Below are 13864 nucleotides of genomic sequence, written 5' to 3'. Positions count from 1 at the left end.
GTTCAAGCACCTACATTGAACACCTTCAAGAGCAAATTGGATGCTTATCTTGCTGGGATCGTATGACCCCAGCTGACTTCCTGCCGGTTGGGTACGGGGCTGGACTCGATGATCTTCCAAGGTCCCTTCCAGCCCTAATGTTTATGAAATCTCATTGCCAAGAAGGCTAATGGCATCCTGGGCTGCGTTACTAGGAGCAGAACAAGGGAAGTGATTATTCTCCTCTATTGGCACTGGTGAGACCACATCTGGAGTCCTGTATTCAGTTTTGGGTGCCTCACTACAGAAGGGATGTGGACAAATTGGAGAGAGTCCAGCGGAGGGCAGTGAAAATGAATAGGAGGCTGGGACACATGACTTGTGAGGAGAGGCTGAGGGAACTGGGCTGATTTCGCATGGGGAAGAGACAACTGAGGAATGATTTAATAGCAGCCTTCGACTACATGAAGGGTGGCTCGAAAGAGGATGGAGCTAGACTGTTCTCCGTGGGGACAGACAGAACCAGGAGCAATGGGCTCAAGTTGCTGCAAAGGAAGTTTAGGTTGAATGTTAGGAAAAACTCTCATGAGGGTAGTAAAGCACTGGGACAGGTACCCCAGACAGGTTGTATAAATCCACCCTTAGAGGTTTTTAAGCCCAGCTAGACGAAGCCTTGGCTGGGATGATCTAATCGGAGCTGGTCCTGCTTTGGGCAGGCGGTTGGACTAGATGTGACCTCCTGAGGTCCCTTCCAACCCTCATTGTCTATGATTTCTCTGTGCTTGAGTTTGAGGGTTGGCTACATGCAGAGCTGTGAGTTACTTAACGAAATCCCCCTTGAGCTGGCTGCCGGTGGGCACACATGGTGCTGCAGGGAACCGTGGTATTGCAGTGAAGAATCACCTCGGACAAGGTCACAGGGCCCCATGAATTGCAACCAGACGCTCCCCTACACACGCCATTGTCTTGCTTTCCTGGTTACCTCACCCCAGTGGTGACTCGCTGTCCTCTCTGTTGTAAACCTGCTTGTTTTCCTGTCCAGGTACATCCGCCCCAACCAGCCAGTGCGCGCCACCACGCTGACCAGTGCCTGCACTGACCACCCTGACCAGCGCGTGATGTACCTGGAGCACGTTGTTGTGAGAATCAGCATCTCCCACCCTCGCCGTGGGGACCTGCAGATCAATCTCATTTCTCCCTCAGGGACCAAGTCTCAGCTCCTGGCACCGAGGTAAGAGTGGCAGAGCCATTACAGCAGCACTGTCACTGTGCCAAGTGGGCATGAGGTCGGCTCCCTGTCCAACTTCGATTGTCATTCCAGTTTCTCTCCTTTCTTTCTTCCTTCTCTGACCGTTCCCCCCTCCCTCCACACGCCCCCTTCCCTCCCTGCCAAAGAGTGTGTGAGCCAGTTTGGGACATGGTGACTGTAGCAGGTTGTCTCTCCTTTATCCCAACCCTGGAGCCAGATTGCTCAGAAAGTCCAGTTGGTTCTCAGTTCCAGTCCACTTATTTTGCAGGGAGCAGGCTCGTCCCCATAACAGACAAGACAAGTATTACCATCAGCAGGTGAATTACAAACAAAAGCAAACCCTACAGTCTTTCTTCAGCTCTGGGGAGAAGCTCAGTGCTTGTCTCTGCATACCAGCCTCCTCCCTCTCTCTCTCTGCTCCCCTCCCTGGGAGCTTTTAACTTCCCCCTAAGGCTAGCAGTCATCCCTCTCACCTGACCCAGGACTTCCGGGCAGGCAGACTCCTCTCTCCAGCCCCCCTGCAGCTGGGCTTCCTGCTTCATTTCATGGGCTGTTATCTTTTTAACCCCCTGCAGCTGGGCTTCTGCCCCCAAGCCATGCAGCTCATTACACAGCCCCTGCACGGGGGTTGCATAGGAAATGGCAGGGGCATTCTGTGCAGGTCAAGAACAGGTGACAATGGGAGGGGAGAAATGACTGTCCTTCAGTCAGGTGGTCACTGCGATTGGTCCAACTGGTCACTGTGCAAGTGAGAGAATGGAGATTTGGGGAGGAGAGCAAGGTTTCTTGTGATGGGACAGCATGGAAGAGCTGTGGCCTGGTCTGTTCTCCTGTGAGGGGAACTGGCAGAGGCTGGAGAGGACCTTCCATCCCAGTGAAGAGCCAGAAGGAGAGATGTCTCCCCGGTTCCTTGGGGAGGAGCTGGGGAACCTCCCCCTGGTATGAAGAAGCAGCATGTCAGCTAGTGATGGGTGCACTGGAAGGGGCAGTTGGCAGAGCAGCAGAGGCCTGGGGAGCTGGCATGTTAATGAAATGCCTTATGCCACTTTCCCCTTACCCCACATACTCCCTTAATCTACTTTCCATACACCTATTTAGGAGTCCTGGTAAGTGAGGAGCCCACTCAGGGCTGTTTCTCCACAAAACTCCGCATGTGCACCTGGGCCAAACGCTGAAAGCTACAGTTTCTGCAAAAGGCTGACATAGATATAAAGGCTTGAAGTATCCCAGTTTTTATTCAGAATAAGAAGTATAAACCCAGCCAGTCAACCCCATCACTTTACTTCTTGTGGATGCAAACTGCTTCAGAAAACTTTTCACTGATGGCTAGGGGCAGTTCCAGTGACAGGAGCTGGCAGGGGTGAAGGTGGCTCTTGGGACTGAGGTCTCTCCTGGCAGAATGCCCTTGTGTTCCAGTAAGAAATACCTGGTCTAGCATAACGGGGGGGGGGGGGGCAGCGCTTGTCACCTCATCCTAGCCTCCAGATGGCAGGGACCTGCTAGAGGACCGAGCATGAGGCAAACAGCTATATTCTTTTCGATTACTGGAAGCATAAAAATAGCAAGGACCATGGGGCCAGTGATCCTTGAATACCAGAAAAGCAATGGTGTCAGCTCCACTCCAGATCTGATTCATGCTTTTGGCTTCACACATTATGGTCCCGCTGCAAATTGTGAGCCTGGATGAACCTCCTTGGCTTAAAAACATAAGTGTTTATAGTTGTTTGAAGGATCCCCTAGTGCCATTTGGCTACTGATGGCTCCATGGTGGAGGCTGCTTTTCCTGGTCTGTTGTACATCGTCACCTGTTCTCTCAACTTCCCTGGGGCATGCTGTTAGATTTACAGTTGCAGGATATCATGGGAGTGTTTGCAGGTGGGAGGGAGCTGGATGCAAGCGGGAGAGGAGGGAATCCAGAGTCCTGTGTTAGATGGAGCATGTCTCGATTTGTGTCTATAACAAAACGTGGGGTTTCTTGTGATGGGGAAGTATCATGGCTTTCAGACTTTGAGCCTGGCTCTATAAAGTCCAAGGCTTGTCATCATCTAGTGCCTCACCCAGAGTCTGTCCTGAGAATGGCGACTACTGTGTTTGCTGAGCTGAACCCCAGCCCCCATCTGTGTTACACTGCAGGCTTGTGCGGAGTTGTTCCTGATTAAAGCCAGGATGTGCGAGAGCAGCAGCCACCCCACATGTACAACAGGCGCTCATGTGCATGCAGCTGGTCTGCACTCTCCACTACTGACATGACTTTGTACCTCTCGGCAAAGACTTATCAGGGGAGCACTGTCTTTACTGAGAATTCGCAAGACGTCGATAAGCTGGAGCGTTCTCCTGACGACCCCAAATGAACGGGGTATGAGTTGTAGTGCAGACTTCAGGGGACTGCTTTTGGGGACTTCAAGTAGGCAGCAATCAGGGTCTGGCCCATCTAGCAGATCATGTGAAGGAGTTCCCCCCCTCACTCCAATTTGGGTCCATGCTAGCTGAGTCCTGGTGTAGTGCCGAGCCACCTCAGGGCTTTCCTACACAATTCTGGCTGCCCAGGGCTGTTCTCATGGCTTTGGACAAGGGCACAGAGGCTGTGCCCCCTTCTCTGTGTGGGTGGAAGGAAACACCTGCAGGTTTTAACAGGGCCATGGCTCTGGTATGGTGAATTTTTGGTCTTTAGTTGTCTCGGCAAGTGCACCAAGAGCCTCGTCCCAGTCTGTTGCTTTGGCTACGCTGACGCAGAGGGAACGGCTGCACATGTCTCCAGCTCTGTGTCAAGCAGTTTATGCCAGACTTTTTCCATTGCGTGCGCAGTGCAATTATTTGTCTAGGACTGTAGTGCAGTTGGCGTGACTGCCATGCTCTCCATGGGGGCTGTTCGCACAGCTGTCAGGGCCTCTGCTGTGTCTCGTAGCTATTTGGTCATGTCTGGTGCTCAGGGCCCCAGTGCAAATAGCCTGAGTGTAGTGAATGCTCCAAACCTTGGCTCCTCGTGGGTCTCTAAGGAAGTGACAGTTTATCCCCAAATCCCTGAGTAGGGCACCCGGCAGCCTCTGGATATTAAATCTTAAGATCTATGAAAAACATGCTGGCCTGAGGTTATCACGGTGGTTCTTAAACTGCTTTTTGTGAAGAGTTGGCCGGTCTCCTTGTGTTGGCCGTCCTTTTTATTTCAGCAGCTGAAACACATAAGCAAGCAGCTAAAAATACATTTCATCCTTTCCTGGCATCCCCTCTCGTGTCAGGGACTGCTTTGGTTCCCTCAAGGCCATTACTGGGGTGGGGAGGTGGCTTGCTCCGTCAGGAAGGTGAGAGGCTGGTCCATTGGGCCGTCTGTGGCTAGCCTGTGAGAGGTATAGCATGACCAGTTCTTCCCACCTCTTGACACTGCTGGCTTTATGATTTATGTGCTTGTGCTCATTTCCATTTGCAGAGCGTTCGATAATTCTAACGAAGGATTTAGACACTGGGAGTTCATGACTGTCCACTGCTGGGGGGAGAGAGCCGAGGGGGAATGGACTCTGGAGGTCCGCGACATGCAAGTGCGCCACCCTGCTCATCAAGGTGCGTACCCACTGTCATCCCTCTCGCCTGTCCTTGCTGAGAGGCGAGGCTTGGATGCTGCTCAGAGTGCAGCTCATAGGCTTGTTCATCACACCATGCTTTATGCAGATGTCTGTACAGTACTCACCGAGAACATCTGGGTCCCGGCCCTCAGCTGTTTTGCTTAGGTAGCGCTATGCTATAGTATAGTATAAGGCTGCAAAATGGAGCACCTGGCTTGCCCCCGTTTTCAAGCATAGGTGCATAAAACTCTTATCCCATATGTAGGGCGTGATGCAAAGACCATTGAGACAGGATAGAATTATTTATGCTGAGGAAATTAAGAGATCTGCCTGCCAATGGATAGTCTAAGAGGAAACACTCAGCTTAGCTTTGAAGGGAAGTTGAATTTTGCTGAAACCAGAAATACAGGTTCCCAAATCCAGATCAAAACAAAAGGAAGCCAGGGGCTGTAATGTGATTTGAATTGGTTTGGTTAGATTTGAATTGATTTGGCTTGGGAACTCGCTCACACCACGACCGAAAGAGACTTGGGGGTTACGATTGACCACACGATGAACATGAGCCACCAATGCGATGCTGCAGCTGGCAAAGCAAATAAAACTGGCTTACATCTACCGATGCATCTCAAGCAAGACCCAAGAAGTCATCCTTCCTTGGTGAGGCCGCAGCTGGAGTACTGCGTCCAATTCTGGGTGCCACACTTTAGAAAGGAAGTGGAGAAGCTCGAGAGAGTCCAGAGGAGAGCCACATGCATGATCAGAGGTCAAGAACAGGCCTTATGAAGACAGGCTGAGAGCCATGGGACTCTTCAGCTTGGAGAAGCGCAGGCTCAGGGGGCACCTGGTGGCAGCCTATAAGTACATCAGGGGTGTGCATCAGGATCTGTGGGAACACCTGTTCACCAGGGCACCCCAAGGGAAGACAAGGTCTAATGATCACAAACTCCAGGAAGACAGTTTTAGACTGGACATAAGGAAAAACCTCTTTACCATCTGAGTCTCCGGAGTCTGGAATAGACTCCCCCTCAGAAATGGTGCAAGCACCTACCTTTAAGAAATGCTTGGACATTTATTTTGCTGGGGTGATCTGACCCAAGCTGACTTCCTGCCCCTTGGGCAGGGGGCTGGACCCGATGATCTTGCGAGGTCCCTTCCAAGCCCACATCAATATCTATGAAACATCTGTGCTGTGGGGACAATTCTTCCATGGCATAAAGGGAAAAGAAAAGAAAAAGTCCTTTCTCTCTCTAGGTCTCTAACTGGCAATTTAGGAGTGAAGAGCACTGGTTGGCTTTTTAATTCGTGTAAAAGGGGGAGTGAAGTTGCACATCCAGGTTATCGCTGGTGAAAAGCCAAAGTGTAAGCAGAAATCCTCCCACATGTCTCCAGTTACTAGAGGGTGGGTGGGTGTGTGTAGACAATAACTGTGTGAGCAGATAGTTGTGATTTCTGCCAGAATGTTTCCTAATACATTTAATGCGATCAGTAAAACTGTCACAGGCTGACAGGCATTGCTCCATTTTGTTTCTTGACTATTTTCAGCTGGCATTTTTTTAAAAAAGAAAGCAAATATGAATCAGATGACTTAGGACTCATTACCCCCAAGTAATGCACAGCACTTACAGGACACCATGCCTTTCACCTTCACAGTGCTTTACAGCCATACTGACTATAGCTCTCACCATGGTGAGGCAGGGTCAGGATTATTGTCCCTGCTAATGGGGGTCGCACAAAACCAAAGCAAATTTGATTCAGCCAAAGTCACAAAGAGGGCCTGTGTCCAAGTCAAGATTCAAACTCAGAGCAGAGATGGGCAGCTTGTGCTGGGGTCACGGCTCCCTCTGTTTGCAGGTCTGCAGGGAAGATGTTAATGCAGCTGGGCAATATGAAGTTATTTCCTATGCACATGCCCATGTTAGCTTTAAATTGGCTCACTTGGGTCCCTGTGACAGTGCAGAATAGCACAGAGCTCAGTGCAGACTTGCTGCTTGAGTATCTTCCTGGGCAGGCTTTCCAGATGACACTGTTCTGTGTTTCCATGGCTCTTCATCGAGCGGCCCCCAAGCTAGCCAGATAGGCTATCAGCTCTGACCATTCTGTCTCCAGTCTGTGACCAACCCTCTAAATGGTCAGACCAGAAGATGAAGACCCACCAGACAGGAAACATAAAAATTCTGGTAGGATTTGGAAAAACTTTCGAGGGGCAGGGAGAGCTGAGAGGAATCAGACTGACACCACATCCAGGAACTTGTTGGAGTGTCCCGGGCAGCTGGACATGCTGCCATGGGATGGGAAGACTTTGCACAAAGTAGTCTTGTGTGTTTGAAGATGTTTTTCTTTCAGAAATGCTTCATTCCTACTGCCAATCAGACAGTAGTCTTGTTTAACAAAGGTTTTTACCACTATGTATCACTGGTGATAAATTCTCAAAGGGAAGAACTGTAGGTCCCAGATCCAGTTGTTCCTGCCGGGAGAAGTGATTGGCACAGCTCTGTTCTCAGTCCACGATTGGGACCATGGGAAAATCCTGCTCCAAGTCCTGTTAGCACCAGAGATCAAACACATCAGGACGCATTTAGGCTGGGGTAGGCTGTATTTGCACACTGCCTCATGACTGTGCCAGGCACGCAAAGGATTGCTGGCCTGGTATTTGGCCTCTCTGTTGTCTGCATGCCCTTCTCATTTGTTAACTAACTCCTTGCTATCCCAGACCCCTACAGTCAGAGGAAGCTGCATTTAAAGACTAGCCTCAGGCATTGGCTTTCCCATCACCTTTTCCAACTCATAGAGTTCCTCTACCGGGACATAGACTCATAGACAGTTAATGTTGGAAGGGGCCTCAGGGGGTCGCATCCAGTCCAACCCCTTGCCCAAAGCAGGACCAGCCCCACCTAGATGATCCCAGCCAAGGCTTTGTCAAACTGGGTCTTAAAAACCTCCAAGGATGGAGATTGCATCACCTCTCTGGGTAACCCATTCCAGTGCTTTACCACCCTCCTAGTGAGAAAGTTTTTCCTAATATTCAACTTCTCTTGCAGCAACTTGAGCCCATTGCTCCTTGTCCTATCATCTGCCCCCACTGAGAACAGCCCAGCTCCATCCTCTTTGCAACCCCCCTGCAGGGAGTTAAAGGCTGCTATTCAGTCCCCTCTGAGGCTTCTCTTTTCCAGACTGAATAAACCCAGTTCCCTCCACCTCTCCTCATAACTCATGTGTCCCAGCCCCTTAACCATGTTCAGTGTCCTCTGCTGGACTTTCTCCAACTTGTCCACATCCTTTATATAGTGGGAGGCCCAAAACTAAAAAGAGTACTCCAGATATGGCCTCACTAGTGCAGAGTAGAGGGGAATAATTACTTGCTTCAGTCTGCTGGCAGCTCTCTTACTAATGCAGTCCAGGATGCCATTAGCCTTCTTGGCAACAAGGGCACACTGCTGACTCATATCCAGCTTCTTGTCCATTATAATTCCCAGGTCTTTTTCTGCAGAGCTGCTGCCCAGCCCATCAGTCCCCAGCCTGTCCCGGTGCATGGGATTGCCCTGTCCTAAGTGCAGGACTTTACACTTGTCCTTGTTGAACCTCATGAGATTTCTTTTGGCCCAATCCTCCAAATTGTCAAGGTCTCTCTGAATCCTAGCCCTGCCCTCCAGTGTATCTACTACTCCCCCCAACTTGGTGTCATATGCAAACTTGCTGGGGGTGCATGCCATCCCCTCTTCCAGATTCTTAATGAAGATATTGAACAAAACTGACCCCAGGAACAACCCCTGGGGCAGTCCACTTGATACCAGCTGCCAACTAGACCTTGAGCCATTGAATTCTTCACATTGAGCCCAACAATCCAGCCAGCTTTATATCCACCTTACAGTCCATTCATCCATCCCATACTTCCTTAGCTTGCTTGCAAGAATGCTATGGGAGACTTTGCAGGGCACTAAGGTGTCTGCTCCTTTAAGGGCTGAAACTGCTTAGGGAGAGAGCCCTAGCAATCAGGCAGGAAGCCCACAGGTGCAGGTTACTGTGGCAGCAGGCCTAAGGAGGGAATTAGCCTGCACCTGCACCTGGTCAGCTGACCAGAAGAGGCAGGGCTCTGGGCCCATATAAATGCCAGGGATGGGACTAGAGAGTCAGTTCCCTGCCAGCAGCCAAAGGGAAAGGATCCTCCAGGGAGGAATTGCCTAGAGATGCTGCAGCTGCCTGGTATGTAGCACTTGGGGCTAATGGGGATTCAGGAGCTCACCAGGTACCCTTGACTACTAGGCACTTAGTGCCAGGGAAGAAGTTTGACTCTTTTAAAGGGGTAGAGCACACCCTGAACTTTTTGTGTTATGTTATAGCCCACGGACTCATATTTTGGTTGCTGTCTTATAACTCCAGAAGATCGGGCTGAGGCTACTGGGGAAGGAGGAGGCCTCACTGGGGGCCCTCTACAGCATGGGGACCCCAGCACCAGAGTGGGCGCAGGATTCAGGATGAACAAAACCCAGTGCCAGAGTGGGTGCAGCGGACAAAAGGGGTGAGCAGATCCCAGTGTCAGGGGGGCACCAAGAGAGAGACAGAGCTGCAGAGAGCCCAATGATGGCCTTTTGGGGACAGGAGGTAGGCGAAGGCTGGATGAGTATCTAGCTGGGGTAATGTAGGCCCAGCACTCTTTCCTGCTTATGCAGGGGGTCGGACTCGATGATCTGTTGAGGTCCCTTCCGACCCTAGCATCTATGAATCTATGATGACTGAAGGCTGAGCTAAATTAAGCACTTGGAGGGACAATGAGTGAATGCCATCTGCGAGGCTTAGGGCGTGATAAAGGGACAGTTTGGAGCCATGCATCTAGCCCATAAGGCTGAGGGTGTCCTGAAAGGCATCCATTTTTGGAGCGGGACCCAAAAGGGGCCCAAGAACCCACACGATTCAGCAGCGTCCATGAGGACTGTGCCCAACATAAACTTGAGGGCAGCCTCCCTATTCATAATAATCACCAACAAGACGTGGCAGGCGAGAAAGAAAGGTGCCCATTGGGCAGGATTGGCACAGTCAAAGGGACCTAGGGGTATCATGGCCAGTCATCTCATCATAAAAGGCAGTCAGGTTGCCCTTGGTGAATCCATGCTGACTGGATGAATATTGATGCCTTCAAACAGAAGACCACCAAAGCATCTCTAGACTGTAATGCTGGCTATGATTCTCCATGCAAAAGTTTCTGCCGTGTCAGCTGCTCCTCCAGGTTTCACATAAAACAGTTTTTGAAGGGCTGTAGCAGGGGCTGCAGTTTTTTTTCTTCTCCCCAAAGGTTACAGCCCTATGGAGAGATGACACTTGTAAGCCCTCATCTGTTATGGTTGGGAGGGAGCCTCTCCTCCTGCGTGAATCTTCAGTTCTTCCCTCCCTTGAATTTCTGGCCGCTCTTCCACCTCCACATGACCTGAGAGCTGTTCCTGATGTTCAAAGAGTTTTCCTGTGAATACAAAAGGGGACAGTGTTCTCTGAGACTCACTGGCTGGCTGTGGTTCAGTTCAGATGCAGGAGAGCCTTAAACGCCTGTAAGCCAAAGACGATTAACACTCCCCCGATAGCATTAAACATTGAATAATGATTTGCACTGCGAGGGTGTAACCGCCCATGGAGGATTGCGTTCTGGTGCAGGTGGAATCCATGCCCACCCCTGTAGGGCACTGACCCATTCTGGTGGTTATCACATACAGCAGCTAATGACCCTCCACCAGCCTTAGCTACCACATCACTTCTTTTAGCTTCTGCTTTGATTCCTGCTACCGAGATTCCCACCATTCAGACTGCCTAGACCCTTGGTCTGGTTTCAGTCCCATTAATGGCCTTTTGGGGACAGGAGGTAGGGGAAGGGCAGAGCCAGTCTCCATCGCCTTGCTCACAGCCAATAGTGGTTGGGGATATACTCATGATAAAGTCAAGCCTGCCTGAGAGTTCATGCATGATCAGGGCTCTGCAGCCTCCTCCCCAGCCCAGAGCGTCAAGGAAGGAGGTGGTACAGCGCAGCACCCCATGTCAGAGGCTAGGATGCTTGAGTGCTTCAGAGCAAGTTTGTTCAACGAGCTGGAGGCTTACAGCTGAATCTCTCCCAATTAAAACACCTGTAGCTTTCCAGTTTGTGTTTGCCAGCAGTGCCCAGTCAATACTTGCTTGAAAACTGAAGCAGGTGGATGTACTTGGTCCTTTCTAGCACAGCCTAAAGAAACCTGTGGCATAAAAAGCCAAGGTATTTGAACATCAGATATGTTAATTTAGAGGTTTAGTGCTTCAGATGTAAAGTATTACAGCCTGGAACTGGCCTACCCCTCATGGGCTGCCTGGGAATTAACAGCAGAAAGTCTTAGTTACACATTGTGCTCCTGGAAAGAAGCAGCAACACTTCCTGGACCAGCCAAATGGGTCTTGCCTCTGCTTCTCTCCAGATGTGTGCATCAGAGGAGCATGACCAACAGAAACCAAGCCCAGGAAGATCAGAACAGTGCGGTGGTGCTAAGATGAGAGGACACACACTTATAATGATCCTGTCTTCAGAGTGACTCTTCCCTCCCACCCTTCAGTCTGAATCATGCTTGTCTCACATGGAAACACAAGGAGTGGGAAGACCACTATCTAGAAGGAAGACCCTTCCATGCCCTCTCTTTGTAACCAAGTCAGGACACCGTCATCCCCTCCCTTGCCTGTACAGTAACCCCCTGGTCCTGCCATTGTGGTATGTGGTTGCCCCTGCATTGAGCTGCACTGTGACCACAGGGTGCTCAGACCCCTGTCAGTTTAGTTTAGGGCCATGGATGCAGATCTTGGTGCATCACTTCAGGCAGCCGGGTCTCAAAAGTGTTGGCCAAACCCCTCTTCTGGGCCCTCCGAACAGAGTGTCCGGCACTTCCCTAGAGTGCTGTGCAAACCCCTGGGGAAGGGCATCCTGGGAGTGGGCTGCCTATTTTCCCCTGCTGCTGTTTGATTCAGGCAGGCCTTCTAGCCCTCTGACAATGCATGCCTCACAATTCCCAATGCAGAATGGGGCGAAGAAGGTTTTCAGGAGTCTTTGAGCTTTTGGGAGCCTTCTTTGCATGGGACAGAAAACTCCCTAAACGGGTTCTAAACATGTTGGGTTGAACTGGCACAAACCTTGATGGGGGATTTAAGACTATTTATTCCAGTTTAAGTGCTGAACTGATTCCCATGTGGCTTAAGCCTGGCCTGTATGCAAGTTATCTACCACCAGGACTGTTTGGTTAGCATTGTTTTTTTTACAAAGTTAAATCGCTACAGAGTTGGAGTTATACTTGTATAAAGGTGATGGTTTAAACCAGTCTAATTTATCCCCCTTCCCTTTTAGGAATAAGGATGGGCACATACAAAGAAGTTACCCTGAGGTGAAAAGGAGTAGGGCTTTACCACATGTCAGCTGCTCTGTGATAACTGCATGTGTGCATGCTCTTAACCCAGGGTTAGTAGTAGCTAAACCATGGTAAATTCCCTGTTTCATGGAGAGCTAAGGTACCACCGAGCAGCTGATGTGTGGTAAAGTCCTCACCCTTTTATTCCATGATAAATTATTTGTGTGTCCATACTGTAAACTAGGTCTATGTTAGCCACTTTATACCAGTGTAAATGCATCCACATACTGCTTTCATGTAGTATAGCATATACTGCAGTGCAGATCCTATATACTGGAACGCATTTAAACACGAGATAGTATAATAATATAAATGTAATAGGTATAGTATAAATAGTATGCTGTGAGTAAAATGAGACCCTCTTAAACCAAGGTGGGAATGCCAACACAGCTGTTACCCCCATATGTGGATTTAAAAGTAGCCATAAAGTTGTTATGCAGACAGGCTTCTTTTAGAGACTGCTTTTCTAACACCATAGGAGGTGCCTTCTTGGGGCTCTGCTATTTGACCCCATTTGCCCCCGAGCTTATTCACTTCTACTTATTGGCATTGCATTTCATGTTATATTTATGTTGAAATTCTGTGGCATAGATCGCATCTGTGATGCCAGTTTATCCCATCCTACGCAAACCAAAAATAATTGGCCAATGCTCCTTTCTGGCTTTGGTGTTTACGCAGTCATGATGCTTCTGGCATGGTCCTTCTGATTTTTTTATTTTTTTTTTAAAGCAGTTGTGTTGAGGAAAAAAAACTTGTTTAGAGGACTGCGGAAACCAGGCCTAAATATAACCCTAGCATATGTTTGGAGATGCATTTGTGCAGGACAAAAAAAAATTCTCCTTATCTCGAATTACAGCTTTTGTAGCAAACAGTTTTCTCCATAGTTCAGTTATTACGCACATGGTGTAATTGCAGTTGATCACATGACACTTAATGCATTAAAAAAATTCCCTAATGGGTTTGAACTGATACCTTAATTTAGACCCACGGTTCAGTCAGCTAGTAAAGATTTATGCTGAGTGATCTTGCTTCTGCTCTGTTGACAATTTTATACTGTGTAAAATCTTGAAGCCATTATATTTCCTGGCATGCCTGCTGAGAGAAGACTCCTAGGTTCGGTGCCTCATTCCTACAGTTGGCTTCTGTAGGCTGACATGCCTACACTACACTTCATGGCTTCTTGGGGGAAACCGTGCCACCCACAGCAGGGGTGTGAGGCCTTCCTGATCAGCATAAAGTGCTTTGCAATCCTGCAAAAGATGGCAGAGAGTAGAAGCTAAATGTCGTCATTTGGTTGTGACCATTGAATCTCTTTCAGGGAAGTTAAAGGAATGGACCCTCTTTTTGTATGGCACGGCTGAGCACCCATACAACACCTTTGGCTCCCATCACACCCGGTCAAGGACGATGAAAATGTCCAACTCGGAAATGGAGTCCTCCAAAGTGTCGTTCTTCCAGAGTCAGGTGGAGGTGGTGGAGGAAGAAGAAGAATACGCAGGTAAAAACTTCCCAACCCTCTATCAACTGAATATGGCTTCCCTGCAAGAAGTAGGACCTGCCCTATGGTCATGGTTCTGTGTTTAGGGTTTGTTTCTTTGGGGAGAGGAAGAAAAGAGGCTAGAACATCCTTATCCTACTTGGCCTGATCCTGGCTCATGTCACCAGGAGACAAGTGCAGC

The 13864-nt window shown here is 49.5% G+C and overlaps 1 protein-coding gene across 1 annotated transcript in view; it reads left to right on the top strand.

The window, feature by feature from the left end:
- Window positions 1-13864, top strand: part of PCSK6 (proprotein convertase subtilisin/kexin type 6) — a gene marked incomplete at its 5' end in the record, with an annotated part of 121522 nt that overhangs the window by 85240 nt on the left and 22418 nt on the right. Inside the window, 3 exons of the mRNA XM_019533187.1 lie at window positions 1022-1210; window positions 4653-4783; window positions 13504-13683. Coding sequence (XP_019388732.1) covers window positions 1022-1210; window positions 4653-4783; window positions 13504-13683 — 500 coding nt within the window. The remainder of the gene's footprint in view (window positions 1-1021; window positions 1211-4652; window positions 4784-13503; window positions 13684-13864) is intronic.

Source organism: Crocodylus porosus, unplaced genomic scaffold, assembly GCF_001723895.1.
Source record: "Crocodylus porosus isolate Cpor-Errol unplaced genomic scaffold, CroPor_comp1, whole genome shotgun sequence".
Taxonomy (NCBI): Eukaryota; Metazoa; Chordata; order Crocodylia; family Crocodylidae; genus Crocodylus; species Crocodylus porosus.
The sequence above is the reverse complement of the archived record's forward strand: the minus strand, read 5'-3'. Positions and strand labels throughout refer to the sequence as shown.